The sequence below is a fragment of the Prinia subflava genome, chromosome 10, assembly GCF_021018805.1.
Source record: "Prinia subflava isolate CZ2003 ecotype Zambia chromosome 10, Cam_Psub_1.2, whole genome shotgun sequence".
In the NCBI taxonomy this organism is placed as follows: Eukaryota; Metazoa; Chordata; class Aves; order Passeriformes; family Cisticolidae; genus Prinia; species Prinia subflava.
This window is the reverse complement of record NC_086256.1, coordinates 24,345,535-24,364,268: the sequence shown is the minus strand read 5'-3', so window position 1 is coordinate 24,364,268 and position 18,734 is coordinate 24,345,535. Positions and strand designations below refer to the sequence as shown.

The following is an 18,734-nucleotide window of genomic DNA, read 5'->3' as shown; positions in this document are numbered from 1 at the left end:
GCAGAAGAAAATTTTATGGGAAGCTGACAACCAAGAAAATCCGCAGATTTTGCATCTCAGCCAAAAGATGGCACCATTCATCAGGAGAATGGGTCACTGAGGCTTTGCTGGCACCGCTTCACTACTCAGGTGAAATTACTGCTCATGGAAGGATTATCTGTAATACACAAAGGGTTTTGGGGAAAGAATCACACCCACTAAGTGCTCTGGCCTGACTGATGGACAAGACTTGCACACAGCTTCTCTCTTTTCCAATGGAATGCTGTGCTCTCATTTTCCTGACTCATGTTATATCTTGAAAATAGGATGTACCATCACATCACACCACACCACAGCAGGGTTGACCAAACTGTTCTTATTGCATAAATTATCTGTAATCCACCATTTTAATTGTTTGTTCAAAAATAACTGAAAATTTGGAGGATAAAAGGAGAAAAAAATTTAAAAGTAGTGTAAAATAGACATAAAATTCTTAAGCTTTTATAACATTTTACTTCTTCAATATTTTAGGGCATTTTACGTAAGTATAAATTATTCTACAAAATAATACTTTGCTATGAATTAATTCTTAAAAGGGCAGAAAAGGAGAAGCTGGATGCACACCTGAAATGTAAATAACACATTTCTTCTGAAAATGTTGCTATAATCAGCATGAAAATAATTTGCTATATTAGATAGAAGCTCTTAGTAACTATTCCCTCGGTTTTGCTCTACAATAATTCATACAGCAAAGTGCTCTTATAATAATATGTCCTTGATATCTTACCAGGTAATAAAAGCACACATTAAAAAAGTTCTAGACACAGGCACACTTGACAGGCATACTCAATCCATGAGGTATTTCAGGTCTGCCTTAAACTAACAAATACTGAACTGACAGGAGATAAAAGTGGATATGTTTAAAGCTCATTCAGCAGAAATCAAATAGTGCTCTTGCCTGTGGACAGGGCATCACAAGGGAATAGATTATCCCTGTGACATGTTTTCAGTCATTTATCAATGGGGATGACTGGATTCCTCAATCCTTCCTCATGTCAGCCCATACATTGACATTTCCCATCACACAGTTTCTAGCTGGTTTAAAATTAGCTCCACATTCAGCATATCCATTCCTTTCCAGAGGAATGGATATGCTGAATTTTTCATGTGAAAGTGAAACCCTTTATGAGGTGTTCCCCGAGATGCACACGGATACCTGGCAGAGGGTTCCCAGATGCTCTGCATTCAAGATGGATTGGATTATTCACCACCACTGTTTCATTTAATATTTTTCCTGCATCTTCCAGACTGGGTGGTTCTGGGAAAAGACAAAAGTAGCAGGTTTTCATTAACTCAGCCATGCAGCTAGCAGAGCATCCAATCACAGTCATCTACGCTCAGAGAAACTTTGGGCAGTGAGTTGCACAAGCTTCAACTGCTGGGTGACCAAGGAATTTCTCCAGAAAGTTAATCTCTGAAATGAGAATACTCTCTAATTATATATCCTAATTAGTGGTAAGAGGAGTAAACATTATTTTTGTTAATTTTCATTTTTCTCAGGAAAAAATGGAACTTTAAGTAGATTTGCAATGGGCACACAACATAGAGCAGCAATTCTTTCTTGTGGCAAGCTCCTCTCACCCCATCTGGTGATAGTAAACTGAGTGGTGTGGACAGCTTTTACCTTCCTGAAGTTCCAAAACCTGAAACATGACAGAAACACTAGATAATGACCGTTCAAACATGAAGACTGACAGCAAAGGAGAGCTTTATGAGCATGGGGCTAACACTGGAATTAGTTGTGATGCAATTATCACAGTTTGAATGTGGCTCCTCTTTCCAAATCCCATCCGCAGAGACTGCAACCTCTCCTCGCTTCAGTTTAATGTTTTCCAGTTACTAGCTTGCTTTGGCAATAAAAGTCAACATAGCCATACTCTGGGAGAATATTGCCACAGTCTGTTCCTGCACCTCCTGAGGATTCCCACCCCTCCTTTGAGGACTGGGTCACATCAGCAATGCACAACTCTTCGTGACCACTTCTGAGCCAAATATGTGTAAATTATGGTGGGAGCATTTATTAAATTCACATGCAAACGTAAGCTTCTCCAGTTTCCCTGATTGTTTTTATACTGTTTTTAGCTGCAAAAGAAAATTCCTTTTAAGCAGGCTGAAAAATCCCCTCACAGGAAAATATTCCTTTCTCAAAAAAGTTTTTCCTGTAAAAATTTCCCATTCCCCAGGGTCATGGGGAGTACCAAAATCTTGGATGAAATTAGTAATGCCAGCGGTAGTATACCATACATGGATTCAGAAGCACAGAGTACCCTTCTGAGGGGTGGATTGGTAGGAATGTGTTTGGCTTTTTGGGATACCTCTGAGCAGCAGAGGTACCTGGAAAGACACTCATTCATTTCTGTGTCCTTTGGTATTAGAGGAGAGAGACCAAACTCTACAAAAGCCAGTTTTTGCCCTCACTAATGGAATGTGCCAGAGAAGGAGAACTGCGAGGGGGATGTGCAGGGGCAGGAGACAAGCCGGAGCACAGCGTGCAGGGGCAGGAGACAAGCCGGAGCACAGCGTGCAGGGGCAGGAGACAAGCCGGAGCACAGCGTGCAGGGGCAGGAGACAAGCCGGAGCACAGCGAGCCGCGGCGCGCGTGGACAGCCCCGTGTGGCGGCGTTACCGTGCACGTGGAGCCGCGTGTGCTGCTGCGCCTCCCCCGCCGCGTTGGTGGCCACGCACGTGTAGCGGGCGGCGTCTCCACGCTGGGCCTGGTCGAGCTGCAGGACACGGCCTGAGGCCTCCAGCTGTCCCAAACACAGAGAGGAGCCTGTGACACCGCTGCCCTCGGCACAGCCGCTCGGCCTGAGAGCGAGGGGACACAGCCCGGCTCGTCCCCTCCCAACCCTGGCTCATGGAACGAGGAAACTGCTGGCTCAGAGGTTTCATCGTCCCTGGGACACCAGGAGCTGTACAGGTGTGAGGAGAGCCAGCTGGAGAGGGGCAGGCAGGCAGAGGAGACTGCAGGCACGGTGCCAAAAACTGCTCCAGCCACGGGAAATCAAAGCCACTGCAAGCACTCACCCCTGGAACATGTGAGCACTGGGGAGGGCTCTTCATGGAAAGGCAGGATCTCACCGGGAGAAGGGAATTACAGGTAGCTGCTGCAGTGATTACAGAGCAGCTCAGCTAATCCCACCTCACAGGGACGAGTGGCTAGAGCCACCTCACAAGCAGCAGATAACCATTTGAAAGGCAAAGTACAACTGGAAGGAGACTGATTCTGAATTTCCAGTCATGGACTCTCCTGATACGAGGTGTCTAGTGGGATTCAGTCTACTGAACACTGCTATTACCTCAGACACCACCCTAATCAGGTAAAAAGCCCCTCACTCTGCAGGATGGATCTTAAGCACTTTTGTATCACAGTGCGAGGGAAGCAAAAGGAAAAGAAGCACTAACACGTACAATTTATGGCAATTCTCTTCCATGATTTGGATCCCATAAAAGAATCATGCTTACTCTAATATTTCCCCTGGCTGTGTTTACTGGCTGTCCATCTTTTAACCAGGTTATGGAAGGGCTGGGGATGCCACTGGCTATGCACTGCAGCGTCACGGGCTTGTGGAGCACAACTGCTCTCTCAGGAGGCCCAGCCGGTTTAATGGTTGGAGGAACTGCAAAAAGCACCAGAAACAAAAATGATGCCTTTTTTAAACATGTACATTTAAACATACAGAAGCAGTATCCCAGAGGTAAAAGTGGAGGTTTACTTCTACTTCCAGATCTAGTGGAAGGTGTCCCTGCCATGGCTGGTGTCCAACCCAAACCATTCTATGATTCTATATCATCTAATCTCCTCTCTAGTTTTTCAACCTGCTAATGCAAATAAACATTTATAGGAAGTCTGAGCATCTTCTTGCCAGCAATTTGAAATACAAGCAGTCTGCTGCTTCCCACCCACCTTGAGTAACCTACCGTGCACTGTAACATCAAATTCCTTCTCATATTCTCCCGCCTTGTTTGCAGCCACACATTTATAGCGGCCGCTGTCTGACACTTGAGCTTGAGAGATGACAAGTTTCTGTCCATTTAATAAGACCTTGTGTCCAGCCTCCTCTCCGACTGGCTGCCCATCTTTGAACCACCTACCAAAAAGAAACTTCCATTTCAGTTGTCAGCAAAAGCAAGATCAACAACAATCTTAAATCATGCACAATTCCATTGAGCAGAATGCCTCAGTAACTCCATTTGCATTTCTAGGGAAATCTAGAAGTGCCGGGTTGTATTCCCCTTGTATGAGTGCCACGGATTAAAGTGTTTATCAGAAGGCAGTATTGGGGAACAGCCACTAAAGACAGTGTCTGAAAGGTGACAGCAGATACGACCAGAGGCAGAGAGGAACCTTCAAAGCAAAAGCAATCATGGGTGCTAGAAGAAAAGGGCACATTAAGTTGCATTAGCAAAGGACTTAAAAGTTTTGTCTGCTCTTGTTTTCTATCCCCATTTCCGGGACATGGATATTTGCACAAAAAACCAACTACTTCAAAATGACATCCTGGTGTTGCCAAGTGAGTGCCTGATGGTGCTGTCAGTGGAGCCAGGAGTTTGTCCTTTACTCATTAACCACCACTGATTAATACAGGTGGCTCATAAAGCTCACCTAACCAACCAGCAGATTTATTTGTATTCTTTCTACTATCATGCCAGTGCCCTTACATGATAGTTGGTGAGGGTGTCCCTCTTGCTGAACAATCCAGCTCCAAAGGGCTGTGGAGAATCACAATGTGGCCCAAGAGCTCATCCCCACCTTCCACAAATGGTGGCACTGTAAGAGAGAAAAATCCACCAACAGAAGCATTTACACATCAGAAATATCAGACAAGTCTCTCTCAAATAGCACTGTTAAACACACATTGATTCATTATGAAACACTGTTCCCTTTCTGAAGGGAAACATCTGCCCAGTGACATTTTGTGGCTTCAAATCACTGTTCTCACTTTTTTACTGTTTCTTGTTTGGTTGGGTTTTCAGATTCTGTCAGAAGAACCTTGTGAATGGGTGGGAAGGGGGAGGGCTTTTAGCACCCTTTGTAAGCAGAAGGAGAAAACAAAGGTGCAGAGGATCCTCTTCCAGGTCCTCTTCACCCTGTCTCATCCTCACTGAGAAGGAAGCACTGCCACACAGCTCCTCCACTGTGAAGACCTGTGACATTTAGCAGCAGAAGGGATGCTCTATATCTGCAATCAATACTATGCTCAAGTGAGCAAAACCTAAAAATCCGTTCTTTACAGTTCTCTTCCATGTCAGGAGAAGGCCTCAAGACATTCAGAAGGGATTGCTGAAATACAGACTGTGGTAATGGATTCAAGGGATTCAGGAAAAAAAAGTGTTTTCTTCAGTATAAGGTTCAAAACTTGCACAACACAACTCAAATTCAGACAAAGATGTCCTCTCCCAGAGGCAACTACTAAGTGATATTTTTAACAGATTTCTGTGATTTTCTTCTCTGAAGACAAGTAAGAAAAATTTTAGAGGTTACTGAGAATTGTATTTACCTACCACATGCACAAAAATCCTTCAAGAACTAAATGAAAGTACAAGTCTTCAACTGTCCTGTAGCCCTGGACAGAAAAGTTGTGCAGTGCCCAGGTTCAGCTACATACAGAGCGTGACTAACTGATCTTAATATATTAATACCAACAAAAAAAACCCCATAGGTTTAATGGAACTTTTCCATCTTAGGCTTATGGAAACCTGATAAAACTGCAGCTCACATACCTAAGATTTCAACGTCATACTTGATTTCTTGTTCTCCAGCTATGCTTGTGGCCACACACCAGTACTGGCCCCGGTCAGCCTCCACGGCATTCAGGATCTCCAGCTGCCTCCCCCCAGCCAGGACGCGGAGCTTGTCACTTGCTTTCACAGGAACCCTATCCTTTAACCATGTCAGGAGAGGGGGAGGGTTGCCAGCAGCCTTACACTCCAATATCAGGGAATTCCCAGCAACCACCTGCCTGCTCTGGGCTGTGTCAGCATCACCCTCGATTACTGGAGGAACTGCAGAAAGGAAGAAATATATTGCAAGCCATTAATTCTGTAGCCAAAAAATGTATTAAGAGAAAAATGGGTTTGTTCTACCCACTCTGGCTCCATTTGCCATCATGTCACGCACCATTTCATGTGAGAATTTGCTGCTGGGGCAAGGCAAGGCAGAGAAGTAAAATGTTGTAGCTCAAAATTGACCAGCTGTATAAAACAGAGGATATGCAGTACTTTAAGAGGGAAGAACTAGACAAGAAGGACTTAAAGGAGTACACTAAAGATCCCACCCAGAGTGGTTCTTTCAAGTAAGTATTATTTAGCATGCAGATGTGAGATAGAGAATGGATATACATGGAAAAGAAATAGTAATAGAAAGCATGGCAGCAAGGCCAGGGAAGGGAGGGCAGGGTTAAATGGGAGTATCGGGACAGAATTCCTCCCTGTGAAGGTGGGGAGGCCCTGGCACAGGGTGCCCAGAGAAGCTGTGGCTGCCCCTGGATCCCTGGAAGTGCCCAAAGCCAGGCTGGATGGGGACTGAAGCAAATCTGGGCTAGTGGAAGGTGTCCCTGCCTATGGCAGAGGTGGGACTGCATGGGCTTTAAGGTCCGTTTCAACCTATGCCATTTTATGAAGTCAATAAAATTGGAGAGTCCCATAAAGCAGAGGGTCTAAATCTCCCTCTACACAGCCCTGGCATCGGAGGCCAGAATTTAATCACAGCAACTGCCAGGCTGCAGAGGCTGAAAATCTCTTGCACAGGTGTTCTGCAGGAGCAGTAAGGCAGTCCAGGAGCTGTCCCTCACCGTAGACATCCACGTGGAAGAGCTTCTCGGCAGCCCCCGCAGCGCTGCTCGCACGACACGAGTACCGGGCAGAGTCTGACACCTGCGCCCGCGGGATCTGCAGGAACTGCCCTCTGTCCACGTACACAGCCTGGGGGCTGGAAATCACACGCTGCCCATCCTTGTACCAGGTGATGGTGGGCACAGGGATTCCCTTGGTTTCACATTCCAGATTGATCAGGTTGTTGAGGAGCACCGATACCTCTGTGGTAATGTTTCCTCCCTTAATACTAGGAGGGACTAATTCAAAAGACAAAACAACATTAGAGCCTTAGACTACAAATATGTGCAGATTTAAACAAAACATTAGAATGCTGTAAGAATAAAACATCATCATCAGCCTTCCAACCCTTCCTGCTGTGTTTTGTTTGGTTCTTTGCCCAGCAGAGCTCATCTGTCACCTGTACAGTCCTTCAAGGCACACAGGGTGGAAAAGATGAAGAAAACACAACAAAAAGGCCACCAAGGTCCAATATGTGCCAGATTAGGACAGCTGGGCCTCCATGCCTCCTGCAGTACATTTGGGCAGCCCTCTTCCCTGTCTCCAAAGAAAGAGCAACCCCTGGATGCCTTGGGAGGTGCATCCCCCCAGCAAGGATCCTGCTATTGAAAATACCAAACACACCCAAGAGCCTCCACAACAGCAGTGGGAACTGCTCCATGGTCCAAACTTTTGAGGATGAAGTCAGTTACTTTGAGACTAAGTATGAGCTTAGCAGTCTTGCTTTATGCTCCTATTTTTGAAGCTTTTTGGCCCATAGTCATTTCCCTTGCTCTCTAGGCAGCAGGACTCGGATTTTTCTAGCAAACAAGCTCTTGTGTAAATCAGCCAATATAAAGAGTCCGTAAATCTCTATAGAAGCAATAAAAACACAGTGCAATTGGCAACGACTAAATTTATGGCTGCTGAAAGGACCAGACACATCTGGCAGACACATTGACTCCTCTGCTGCCAAACATGCTCAGTACATCCACAGATTCCTCTGACTTCCACAGCAGTCATTGAAAACACCACTGCAGAAATGAAAAGCAAAGTGTCTGTGAATGGATGGATCCCTACCTGAGACAGGTCCTGCAGTTATCAAACCACAATAAAATATTTACTAATCAAACATTTTTTTGTATCAAAAACTTCAAATCCACTGAGTATGCTGAAACACACCCAGTTCAAAGACCACTGCATTTCTCTATCAGAGACAAGGAATGGTTTTAATATGGTGTTTCAGGAAAATATCAAAGCCAAAAGCATGCCTGAACAGCTAAAACAAAGTAAGAACTAGCAGCAATTAGCTTTGAGGATCCTCACTTACTCCGTGGGCTTCTGTTTGTCCAGCCAGGACTAAGGAGAAATACAAAAGTAAAGAGAAGTTCCATTCTGCTATCACAAATTCATCTTTCCTGAAGAACCTGAAATAAATCTACTCATCTGCGAGGATTTTATCTGGGGGGAAGGGAGGGAAGCCATTTTATTCCTCTAATCTCACAACAGCAATAATCCCCTGCAAGTCCTCCCAGCATTCTCATTGTTCCTGACAGAAAAAGGTCTCACCATGACTGGTGTGCAGCCACATTCCTGTGCCTGTGGGTGCTCTGTGCTTCACAAATGTCCCAGATGAGGGAAATAATGCATATTAACTTCACAGAATGACACACAGTGTTCAGGAACAAATCCATAGCATGGGAGGACTCAAATCCCTACCCTTCACACTCCAGGCACAAGAGTTTCTGAGTCCCATGAAGCACAGGCTGTATCCTTGGCACCAGGTTAAGAAAAGTAAGACCAAATGTGTACTAAAATCAAAATCTGATTGATTTTCTCCTCCCCAGACAGACAGACCAAAACAATAAAGACAATGTGGTAATAAAAATTCAGTTGAAACTAACAGCAGAATTTGAGAGCACCCTTCAAGATTTTTTGCTTTCACTAATTAGAAAAAGAAGCATATAAACAACATTTCAAGGTGTTTTTCCAAGCCTGCAAAGAATACATCCATACTTTACTTCATACAAATACTCAAAAAGGTCATTTTGTGAACACATGATTATTAAATTTACACAAATTTTGTAGTATCAGAGACTTAATTTGCATTTGCCTGAGTATCTCCATTCAAAAAGAAACCTTAAGAGTAAAACAAGAGCATCTTCTGGGATCAGGCACTCCATAAACTCACCGTGGACAATGAGCCTGACCTCCTTCACTTGTTTGCCAGCAGTGTTGGTGGCACTGCACTGGTAGCGACCCTTGTCGAACCTGCGAGCACTCTTGATGTGGAGAACTTGGTCCCTGTCCAGGAGCTCAACATTGGGATCACCCAAAAACAAAGGCCTGAAACAGAGACCATTTTGCTTCACAGAATTCTGCCTCCACCCTTTCAGCAATAATTTAAACTACCAGTAAGAAGAAGAGGTCCTTTGGAGGCAGTAATTGTACTATTCTAGAGTGTCATTTAGCGCTAAATTAACGGCATTAATCATAAGAACAATCATGCAGTGACAAGCTACTGTGATTAACTCTACTCCTAACTTCTAAAAGAACTCAAACCACAAAAAGTACTTTTCTCAGACCTCCAGAATGCCAGCATCAGAACCAGAGTTGCATGCCTGACCTCAACTCCTTTTCATCATTTATTTAGTCATGCTAGGCCTTTGCTAGTAACAAAACATCAACTACTACACAGGAACAACATACCCATAGCCTATAATGAACCACATTGTTAAACATCAAAAACACCCAGTCCAGCTGGGTTTTCAGCTAATATTTAAGAATTCTTCTCCTGGTGTGCTTGCCTGGAAGATGAGATGAGGAATGGAAAACATGCAGGCAATAAACATTTTCAAAACTTTATTATATATATTTATACATATAATCTTTCAAGCCTTTAATGTATATATGCAGAACTGCACATGGCACTAGCCAGCAAACCATCTGAGTTCTGTCTACCCGTGAAAAAATCAGCTCAGCCAAACAACTGCATTTTAACTAATGATGTGTGTAAAATCATCCAGGTAGAATAATTCACAGAATAAACTCAAAGAAATGGTTCTGCTTATCTTGCTTCAACAATCATCATGCTCCAAAAACCCAAAATCTGCTCTGCAAGTGCCAGTGATGGGTGAGTTCAGAAAGACAAGTTAGGTTTTGATTAAAGAATTTACCACCCCAAATTCTGATGACACTAAGTTAACACTAAGTAGTTAAACACTGCACCTCCTTCCTCTCTGCTCCAGGGGAGGAAGAGCCTGACTTAAATCACAAAAGCTGCAATATACTCACTTGCCATCCTTGAACCAGTGAATGTCAGGATCAGGGAAGCCTTTGGCTCTGCATTCCAGACGGATTTCATGGTTGAGGATGACTGCCACTTCACCAGGGGTGTTGGCATCTATGATGCTCGGTGGAACTTTAAAAGACAAACATTAAGGAAGGACTGGTATTTAGCCAGGGAAGCTAAAGTGCCCTGTGACTGAAGGGAATGCAGCAGTGGATCTCACTATTCCTTTGACACACCTTCAGTGTTCCCTGCAGAGGGAATTCTGCAGGTCACAACAGGCTGTCTATCACGACAAGCACTTCCACACCTGCACTGGTGAACTGTACCTGGGAACACCCCTATGTTACACTGCACACCCCAAATACAAAACAAAGCACCAAACCCCAGAAATCTAAAGCAACATTTTGTCAGTATTGCTACAAGAATGGCGAAGTTTAAGCACTCAGTGCTTCAGCATCCAATAATTCATGGGCAGTGAGTGGAAGAATCTATTTATAATGAGCTGAAATTTATTGGGTTCTTAAATATCAGCTGTTTTTCCAATCACCAACTGAAACCCAAACCAAACAAAAACGAACCCCAAAGCCACGGAACTAACCAAGTATATGGAGGTTAAACAGCTTCTCAGAACTTCCTGCCACGTTTATGGCTTTGCATGAATACTGTCCTGCGTCCTCAGTAGTAGCTTTCAGGAGCTTCAGTATCTTCCCATTGTGCAAAATCTGAAGAGCACTGCTTTCCACAACCTTAGAGGAACCCGAGACATTAGCCTTATGTGATCCAAGCTACAGCAGCCAAGTATCACAGCTGGATTTTTATAAGAAAATGGTGGTTTTAGTGGAAGGATAATCTGTTTCCCTTTTCAGTTTCAGCACTAATCTCTTGCCCTGCTGCAACGAATTCAATCTGGTTTCTAGCTCAGCCTAGGGCAGGGAGTGGGGAAACTCCAACCACCAGCAATGGGCAGTCCCAGGAGTGCATAAAGGGACCTCTCCTCATCTTAAACTACAACTTATCAGCTACAAGAGGACTCAAGGATAATCCTGAGAAATTCAATTCACCTCCAAAAGTTATATTTCTCCATTTATAGAATGAAAAAAATGGCAATACTGGTCCCCTTCTGCATGGATTGGCCTCTGCAATACTGGGGGATTGCCAAGGCCAATTTCCAAGGGAGTATTGAAAATTAAGAGTTTACATTTGACTTACAGAATTAATGGATGAGCTGCCTTTTTGTTGGGGTGTTCTTAGAGCACTTAAATATACATAAAGGCATTTACCTGCATTTATTTTGAATGAATTCTCGTACCAAGCCCTCAGAAGTCCACAGTTAGATTAACCCCACATACCTGGATATCATCCTTGTACCAGGAGATGACTGGAAAAGGGTTAGCAGTTACTTCACAGAAGAGACTGACAGGGTGATGAACAACCACAGATGTGTTTGTCACCTTATCTTGATCTCTGATTTCAGGAGGAACTGCAAGAAAGCTCAACATTATGATTTAAGTCTTCCTATTCCAGTGATTTCCCCCTTCCTCCTTTCCATCCTAGTCAAGGACCACTACAAATCAAGATTTCCCAAAACCTTCTCATTCCCTTCCCAACATTTCCATTTGTCTTTAGGCTCTGGACATATCTCCCTGTGTCCTTTCTTCTCTTTGCCAAAAACAGCCTTCTCTTGCTCAGTAAGAGACTCCCAGGGAAATTCACTCAAACACAAGCACCATCAACATTTTAAGATTTTAAAATTAATCTGAAATTTCATTTTGAAATCTAGTGTTGTTTAGCGTATCAAGGAAGCCTATTCCAGAGTCATCCTTCCTCCTCACTGGTCCAGTCATGCCCAAGAACCCCACCTATCATTTGTCCCACTATGAATGCAGAGAGAATGGCCTTAAGTGGTGGATTAGAAAGTTCCAATCCCACTGAGGAGCCAACTAATTAGAACTAACTGTCATGGAAGTGAACATGGCTGAAATAAAAGCAGCCTGTAGGGTTTCTATTTCTTAACTAGGATTCTGGAAGAAGAAGAGTATCAGCAACTAGAAATCTCCTAATCTCTCTTCATTCTGATAATTCTTATTTGAAATGCAGACCTAGCCCTCAATCTGTAACTTCTACAGTACAAAGCTTCATTTGTTATTCGCATTAAAATTCTCAAGTATAACGGGAGTTTCTACCAATAGGATGTACCCGGATCCTTGAGCAAAACAAAGATGGTTTGTGCATAAAGTCCCAGAGAACAGAAAAAACAGGGGGAAAGAAAAACTACAGAGTGTCAGAAAAATAGGAAGTACTCAGATTTTATAATTTAACAGTACAAGAGCAGATTTGGGCCACACAATTTGCAAGAAGAAAACAGAGGATACTTTTCCAAGCCAGCTCCCGAAGGGCTGTATGGGTTATTTACCATGGACTTTGAGGCTGTATCTCCTCTGCGTGCTCCCAGCCTCGTTGGCTGCCACACAGACATAGTCCCCACTGTCCGAGGGCGTGAGGGCAGCTATGACCAGCAGGGCCCCGTCCTCCAGCACCGAGAGCCCCGGCTCAGCCCCGGTCAGCTCCCGCCCGTTCCGCAGCCACTTGATGGCAGGCTTGGGAGTACCTGCAAGGAAAAGGGGAGACGGCCACAAACGCTTCACTCGGCTCAGGACAACACTGATTGAAACAACTCCTGCTGCTTGCTGGAAGGACAACACACAGGGAGGCCAGGAGCTTCCAAGAGGAAGCCCCAGCTGTTACAGGATGATTTTAACATTAAACATCTTCATCCTAAACACTGTAAAATCCTTGTTGGCTAGCAATGACTTTCCATAGGACTTCCACACACAGTGGTTATTTGAATCGCTGTTAGTTTGAATTCTTCCATACAAAGCATACATGGAAAATACTGTGTGGATTGGGTATTTTTACAGCAGCATTGTAATTTGCAATGGTCAACAGAAAAAGATCCTTTTGTCACTACAAGGGGTAACCAAGACACCCACCTCTTGCAGGGCACGGGAACACAATGCGCTGGTTGGCCACCCTTTCTTGGAAGGGGCTGTTGAATGGAGGGTCCAGGTCCTCGATAGTGGGAGGCTCTGAAAGAAAATTAGACCCAAAAAACCTGCTTGAGCTCTGATCCAAATAGAAAAATACAGTTTGACAATACATAACATTAAGTCTCTCTCTTTCACACAAGGTCACATTCCAATAGCTCTCTTTACATTGACTGGAATGGGTACTACACAAGTAGTTTCCCTTTCAGTGGAAATATTTAGGAAGTAAGCAGTACAAAGACACTTTCAAACTTCACAGAAAACAGTGCTCTTTAAATCTTGCTATATTTATTCTGAAGGCAATATTTCTGCATAATCTGAAAAATATTAACTGTTTTTCCCCACACCATATATTTTAGTGCTACTGCCCTCCTTTGTTCTCAAGTCTCCTTTTAAACTCTTGTGCAGACTGAGACTATATGAAGAATATTCTTTATAATGAAATAAAGTTACTGAGAGTTCTTTGTTGTCTGTAGGAAGCATTTCTCAGCCTCTCTGATCCAAAGGGATCAGAATGTTGCCTTTAGACTTCTGCAAAGCAGAAACAGTTCCTGCTTAGCTTAAGTCAGTCATGCTCCATTGACATCTGTCAGCCCCTCAGGTGAGGAGTTACGCTACGTATTTAAATTGGCACATTGACCGCTTACCCTTTCACCATTTCAACATCACTTTTTAATTTAAATATATATATATAGAGAGAGAGAGAGAGTGTACACACTTCTTTTTTTCATTTCTGCAACCCCCTCCAAAGACTATTTGCTCATTCTAATTCTCCCCAATTACCATCAGAACATAACATCTAAACCAGATGTGGCTTTTGCATCACATAGCAGAGGGCGAGAGAAAGCCCTGCCCAGCAAGGCCCCAGCCTCACACCGGTGGCAGGGAGCCCCTGCCAGCCCGGGCCAGGGCAGGAGCGTGGCCCAAACAAGTACCTTGCACTTGTACTGTGACCTCCACTGTGTCACTGCCCGCACTGTTGGTGGCCACACAGGCGTAGATGCCAGCATCAGGGAGCTGGATGCTGCTGATGCCCAGAGCTCCATCTGGGCTCTGCAGGAACTTCCCTCCATCTGTGGGCACAGCACTTGTGCCTCGGAACCAAGAGATCAACGGGGCAGGGATGCCCTGGGCACTGCAGGGAAGCTCCACTCGCTGCCCAGCCTGCACTTTCAGAACTTGAGGACCACGCTGGATCCTTGGAGGAACTGAGTAAGACAAGGTTTAGTGCACAGAAATGTTAAAGCAACAACGTACAGGATCATTCTTACATCTGGGAGAGCTGGGGGTGTTCAGCCTGGTGAAGAGAAGGTTCCAAGGAGACCATAGAGCATTTTCCAGTGCCTAGAGAGGCTCCAAGAGAGCTGGAGAGGGACTTGGAACAAGGGATGAAGGGACAGGACAAGTGGTAACTATTTTAAACTAAGGGAGAGGAAACTCAGACCACGTATAAGGAAGAAAATTTTATGGTCAGGAGGCCCTGGCACAGGGTGCCCAGAGAAGCTGTGGCTGCCCCTGGATCCTTGGAAGGATCCAAGGCCAGGCTGGATGGGGCTTGGGACACACTGGGATAGTGGGAGGTGTCCCCTGCCCATGGCAGGGGGTGGCACCGGGTGACCTTTAAAAGTCTCTTTCAACTCAAACTGTTTTATGATCCTCTGAAATTCTTTTCTATTTTTATATTTTAGAAAATGTTCCTTATTTACTGAAATCAAATGCTCTCAAGTGGCTACAAAAGCAGCCCTGCACAGAATAGGATGGGAGGTACCTGGGTGATGAATTTATTTGAACAAGCCACACTGCACAACTCCCATGAGCAGTGTCATATTCTGAGCGCACTGGAAGGGCTGTGGGTACTAGCTCCTCATAACACAAAACAATTCAAGAGCTTTTATGATAGAGTTAATCACATTTTCCTTTTGGTATTTTAATTTCCTTTCCCTAATCCCTGATCTTTGTACATTTCCAAACACAAGTTCAGACAAGGGAGATAAAATATGACTGGAAGTGATTTTGCTGGTCCTACAGAATAATATAAATCCACCATAAGTCTTTTGCCACAGTATTTTTTTTTCCAAAGGATCATTGGCAATAAAAAGACTTTTAAAAAATGCCTGAAACAGTAACAAGTGACATTTTTCCAGACTTGACATTGAGTGAGTGTTTAAGGGACAGTGGTTGGGCCCCAGTACAGGGAGAGCAGGAGAGAGACAAAGGAGTGACATGAGATAGAGGTAAGGAGAGGTAGAGGGACACAGGTCCTGGCTGGAGCCACTGGACACTTTCACACATATCTATGTATTTGTGTGTTTATACAATATTTCCTTTCCACAAAATCAGTAACTCACATATGAAGATAATACAACCTGAAAGAACAACAGTTGCGAGGATTTCATGTCAATTAGGAAAAAAAACTTTGAAAACCTCTCAAAGATACTCAGGTTCATATGGAAACTTGCAGCTGATGAACCCTGGAGTTCCAACTCACCATGTACACTGAGCTTCACTGACTGAGTCACGTTCCCAGCAATGTTTGTAGCGACACAGATATACATTCCACTGTCTGAGACTTGGGTCTCGCTGATCTTCATCGACCCTGAGGGGAGGAAAGTGTGTCTGGAAAAGGAAGAAGCAGATAAACCATATAAACATGTATGGAAAGGTGAATGACCTCTCTATACACACTGCTAATGACTGCTATGAGCTAAAATAACACCACTCTGACCATATTACACAACTGTGACTTATATTTACTCTTTTTTTTTCCTAACTCTTTGTGGAGCCCCTACATTCGGAATACACAGCAAATATCTAAAATTTAAGATCCAAATTACAAAATTTGGTTCTAGCTATTTATAGGACATATTAAAATGTGATAGAGACAGAGAAATGGAGCTTTTCACCCTCTTGTTAAAGTTTTTTGCTCAGCTCAAGTCAGCAGAGGCAGAAAGTTAAAACTTTTATTCCTGCTTCATTCTGGCAAAAAATGATGTTACATTGATTCAAGATGGAAGACAGGATTTTGATTCAAAACTGACAGTTCTGGTGTTTATAGGAATTGCCATTATTCCCCAGTAAATAATTAAGCACACAGCATTAAGTTCTCCCACAGTTCTGATCACAGATCTGTAACACCAGAAGCTACTTTAGCCAGCTAAGCCAAAATCTTCTGTACGAGTCAAAGGTAATAGAGATAGGAAGAATAAGTGAGGAGGGAAGGAAAAAGGACAGCTAAGGATTGACAAGAAGAAATTCAAACCTGGCACTCAAGATAACATCCAGAATTGGCAGGATGATTTGTCTTCCTTTCTGTGGCCCTAATTAGGACAGTATTATCATAAGAACATAAATGGTGAATGTGGAGATTGCAATGGCTGGAGAGATGAATGGAAGGAAAGTGAAATGTATTTTCTCCAGTGTAAAATCTGTCTGATACTCCAATTCCTCCTCTGCTGCCTGCATCTTTCCAAACTTTTTGGCACTTTTTTTATAAGCCCAGAAGACAGATTTCTGAGGCAATTTCTCGTTCTCGATTTTGTCCAGTAATTACATTTGCTTTCTGATAAAAGTTCCTTCATATCTGATTTCCCTCTCCCTTTGTTTACTGTTCACATTTCTAATGGGATCTTTGGGTGGTCTCAAACAGTTCTGTTTGGACTAATCTGTAACTTTTGCTGACATCTGTAAACAATTTTATGGAATGGGTTGAGCTGGACTTCTGTTCCTCTGGACAGTTTGGATCTCACCACAACAGCCATGAGCAAGTACCCTAATTTATCAGTGTCTCCTGAGGTAAAACGAGGACAAGTAAGAGACCAAGAATGCAGATTTGTTAGTGCATGCAACATGCTCACAGGACACAGCAGAAAATCCCTCATGGATTACTGACAACAAGCCAAATTCATGCACACATGCCTCCTTCAGCAGACATGGAGGCCAACGATCTGCTGAGGCTGTCACAGGCTCCCTAGAATGCCTCTAAGGTGCAGGTTTGGCCCCAAGGGAAAGAGGATCTCCAGCACAATCCCTTAGCTCAGACACTGGCTGATTCTGTCCATGGGATCACTGGGAGACAGCAGCAAGCACACTGTGCCTGTGGCCAGCCTTGCCATTCCCTGTTTTATGGACACAGCTGGTGCCTGGCCCTTCTGAGGGACCCTGAGGAGCAAAAATCAGCAGCACAGCCTGTGACAGTACCTGGCACTCCCATGGAGTCACCAGCTCATCCCTCCTCTTATCCTGCACCACATTAAATAATAAGGGAGAACTCCAACACTGTCCAACACAGCTCTTCATTCTCTAAGGCTGTCAGCTCAACATTTTACAAGTATTTAACTCTGATTTCACATATTCAAAAGTCTCTGGTGAGTTTTTGGATCCAAAACACAGCAAGCAACACGCCCTTGTCAGCACACCCAAACATTTATCACCATCATCTGTATCCTACTAGCAAGGCCAGCCATTATGTAAATCACAGACAGTGCTCCCCTGAGCATAAATGTGAAGTACATAAGAAAAGAAACACAGTTTTTAAACAGTTATAATCATGCACAGATGCTATGGGTCTCTGGGCACCACCACAGCACAAATACCCAGGATCTCTTTCCTCCTGGCCTCCTGAGATTGGATGTAAGCACATGCTGCAATGGGAGCTGTGCAACCATGCACAGGCTTAGCAGGCTTGGGAAAGAGTTTCAAGACCCAGAACATGGGGTCAGGCAGGACAAAGTAACACCTTCTGAGTGATCCTGTGGCAATCAGAAATCACACACCCCTCCAAAATCCTGACAGTTCAGAGGCAATTCCACTTTTCTTTTGTTTTCATCAAACATTGTTACCTTGGAGAGAATGGAGATATGAGCTGCATTTCTTTGGCCCAGGTAATTATGGGGGGTGGCAAGCTCCTCACTTCACATGGAAGTGTGACATCTTCCCCTGCAATTACTGAGACCTCTATGGGTTTATCATGTGCACTTCCTTGCTGGTCTCCAGGCCTGGACACTCTAGGTTTCACTATAACATGGAACATGTTAAGAAGCTGCAATGAATATACATATTTGTACAAATGTAACACCATACAACATCTCTTTTTTTATCCGGTATAAAACATTACAATCCTGTTTGAATGACCTGTCTGCAATAGAGATCAATCACTGCTGTGCTGATACCCAGTGCCTGTAGCTCAGACATGGGCTGATGCCCACATGGAATACCACAAATAACAGAAAGCCTGAAATATGCATTCAACAAGATGGACACAACAGATGGCTGTAATTCCTGCGTGTGCTGAGCTCTTTATTGCACAGGTAGCTCGCAACCACTCCCTAAACTGTTACACTACAGCCCCAGTAACTCCAAGCCATCAGAGCCTTGCAAAGCACACCTAAGCCTGAACCAGATTTTAATAACATTGGACTGATGATGACAGGAAGGTTTGGGACTGGTGGGATTAAGGGATCTTCATTCTTGTCTCAGCAGGAAATTCTGCTCCTGTGCAGATGCTTCCTATCCACTTCCATAAAGCTGAAATTATGCTCAGCCCAAGG

The 18,734-nt window shown here is 43.9% G+C and overlaps 1 protein-coding gene across 6 annotated transcripts in view; it reads right to left on the bottom strand.

Annotated features, from left to right (window-relative positions):
• HMCN1 (hemicentin 1) overlaps positions 1–18,734 on the bottom strand; it is a 165,471-nt gene that overhangs the window by 74,183 nt on the left and 72,554 nt on the right. For all 6 annotated transcript variants that reach the window (XR_010081490.1, XR_010081491.1, XR_010081492.1 and 3 more), the window contains 16 exons: positions 18,027–18,201; positions 15,677–15,804; positions 14,124–14,396; positions 13,135–13,230; positions 12,558–12,752; positions 11,494–11,624; positions 10,743–10,890; positions 10,147–10,273; positions 9,044–9,198; positions 6,834–7,112; positions 5,764–6,045; positions 4,702–4,810; positions 3,961–4,130; positions 3,505–3,659; positions 2,666–2,789; positions 1,196–1,297 (listed from right to left, as the gene is read on the bottom strand). Coding sequence is in view for 3 of the 6 variants with exons in the window: in XM_063407765.1 (XP_063263835.1) it covers positions 1,196–1,297; positions 2,666–2,789; positions 3,505–3,659; positions 3,961–4,130; positions 4,702–4,810; positions 5,764–6,045; positions 6,834–7,112; positions 9,044–9,198; positions 10,147–10,273; positions 10,743–10,890; positions 11,494–11,624; positions 12,558–12,752; positions 13,135–13,230; positions 14,124–14,396; positions 15,677–15,804; positions 18,027–18,201 (2,649 nt within the window). In the remaining 3 variants the exon portion in view is untranslated. The remainder of the gene's footprint in view (positions 1–1,195; positions 1,298–2,665; positions 2,790–3,504; positions 3,660–3,960; positions 4,131–4,701; positions 4,811–5,763; positions 6,046–6,833; positions 7,113–9,043; positions 9,199–10,146; positions 10,274–10,742; positions 10,891–11,493; positions 11,625–12,557; positions 12,753–13,134; positions 13,231–14,123; positions 14,397–15,676; positions 15,805–18,026; positions 18,202–18,734) is intronic.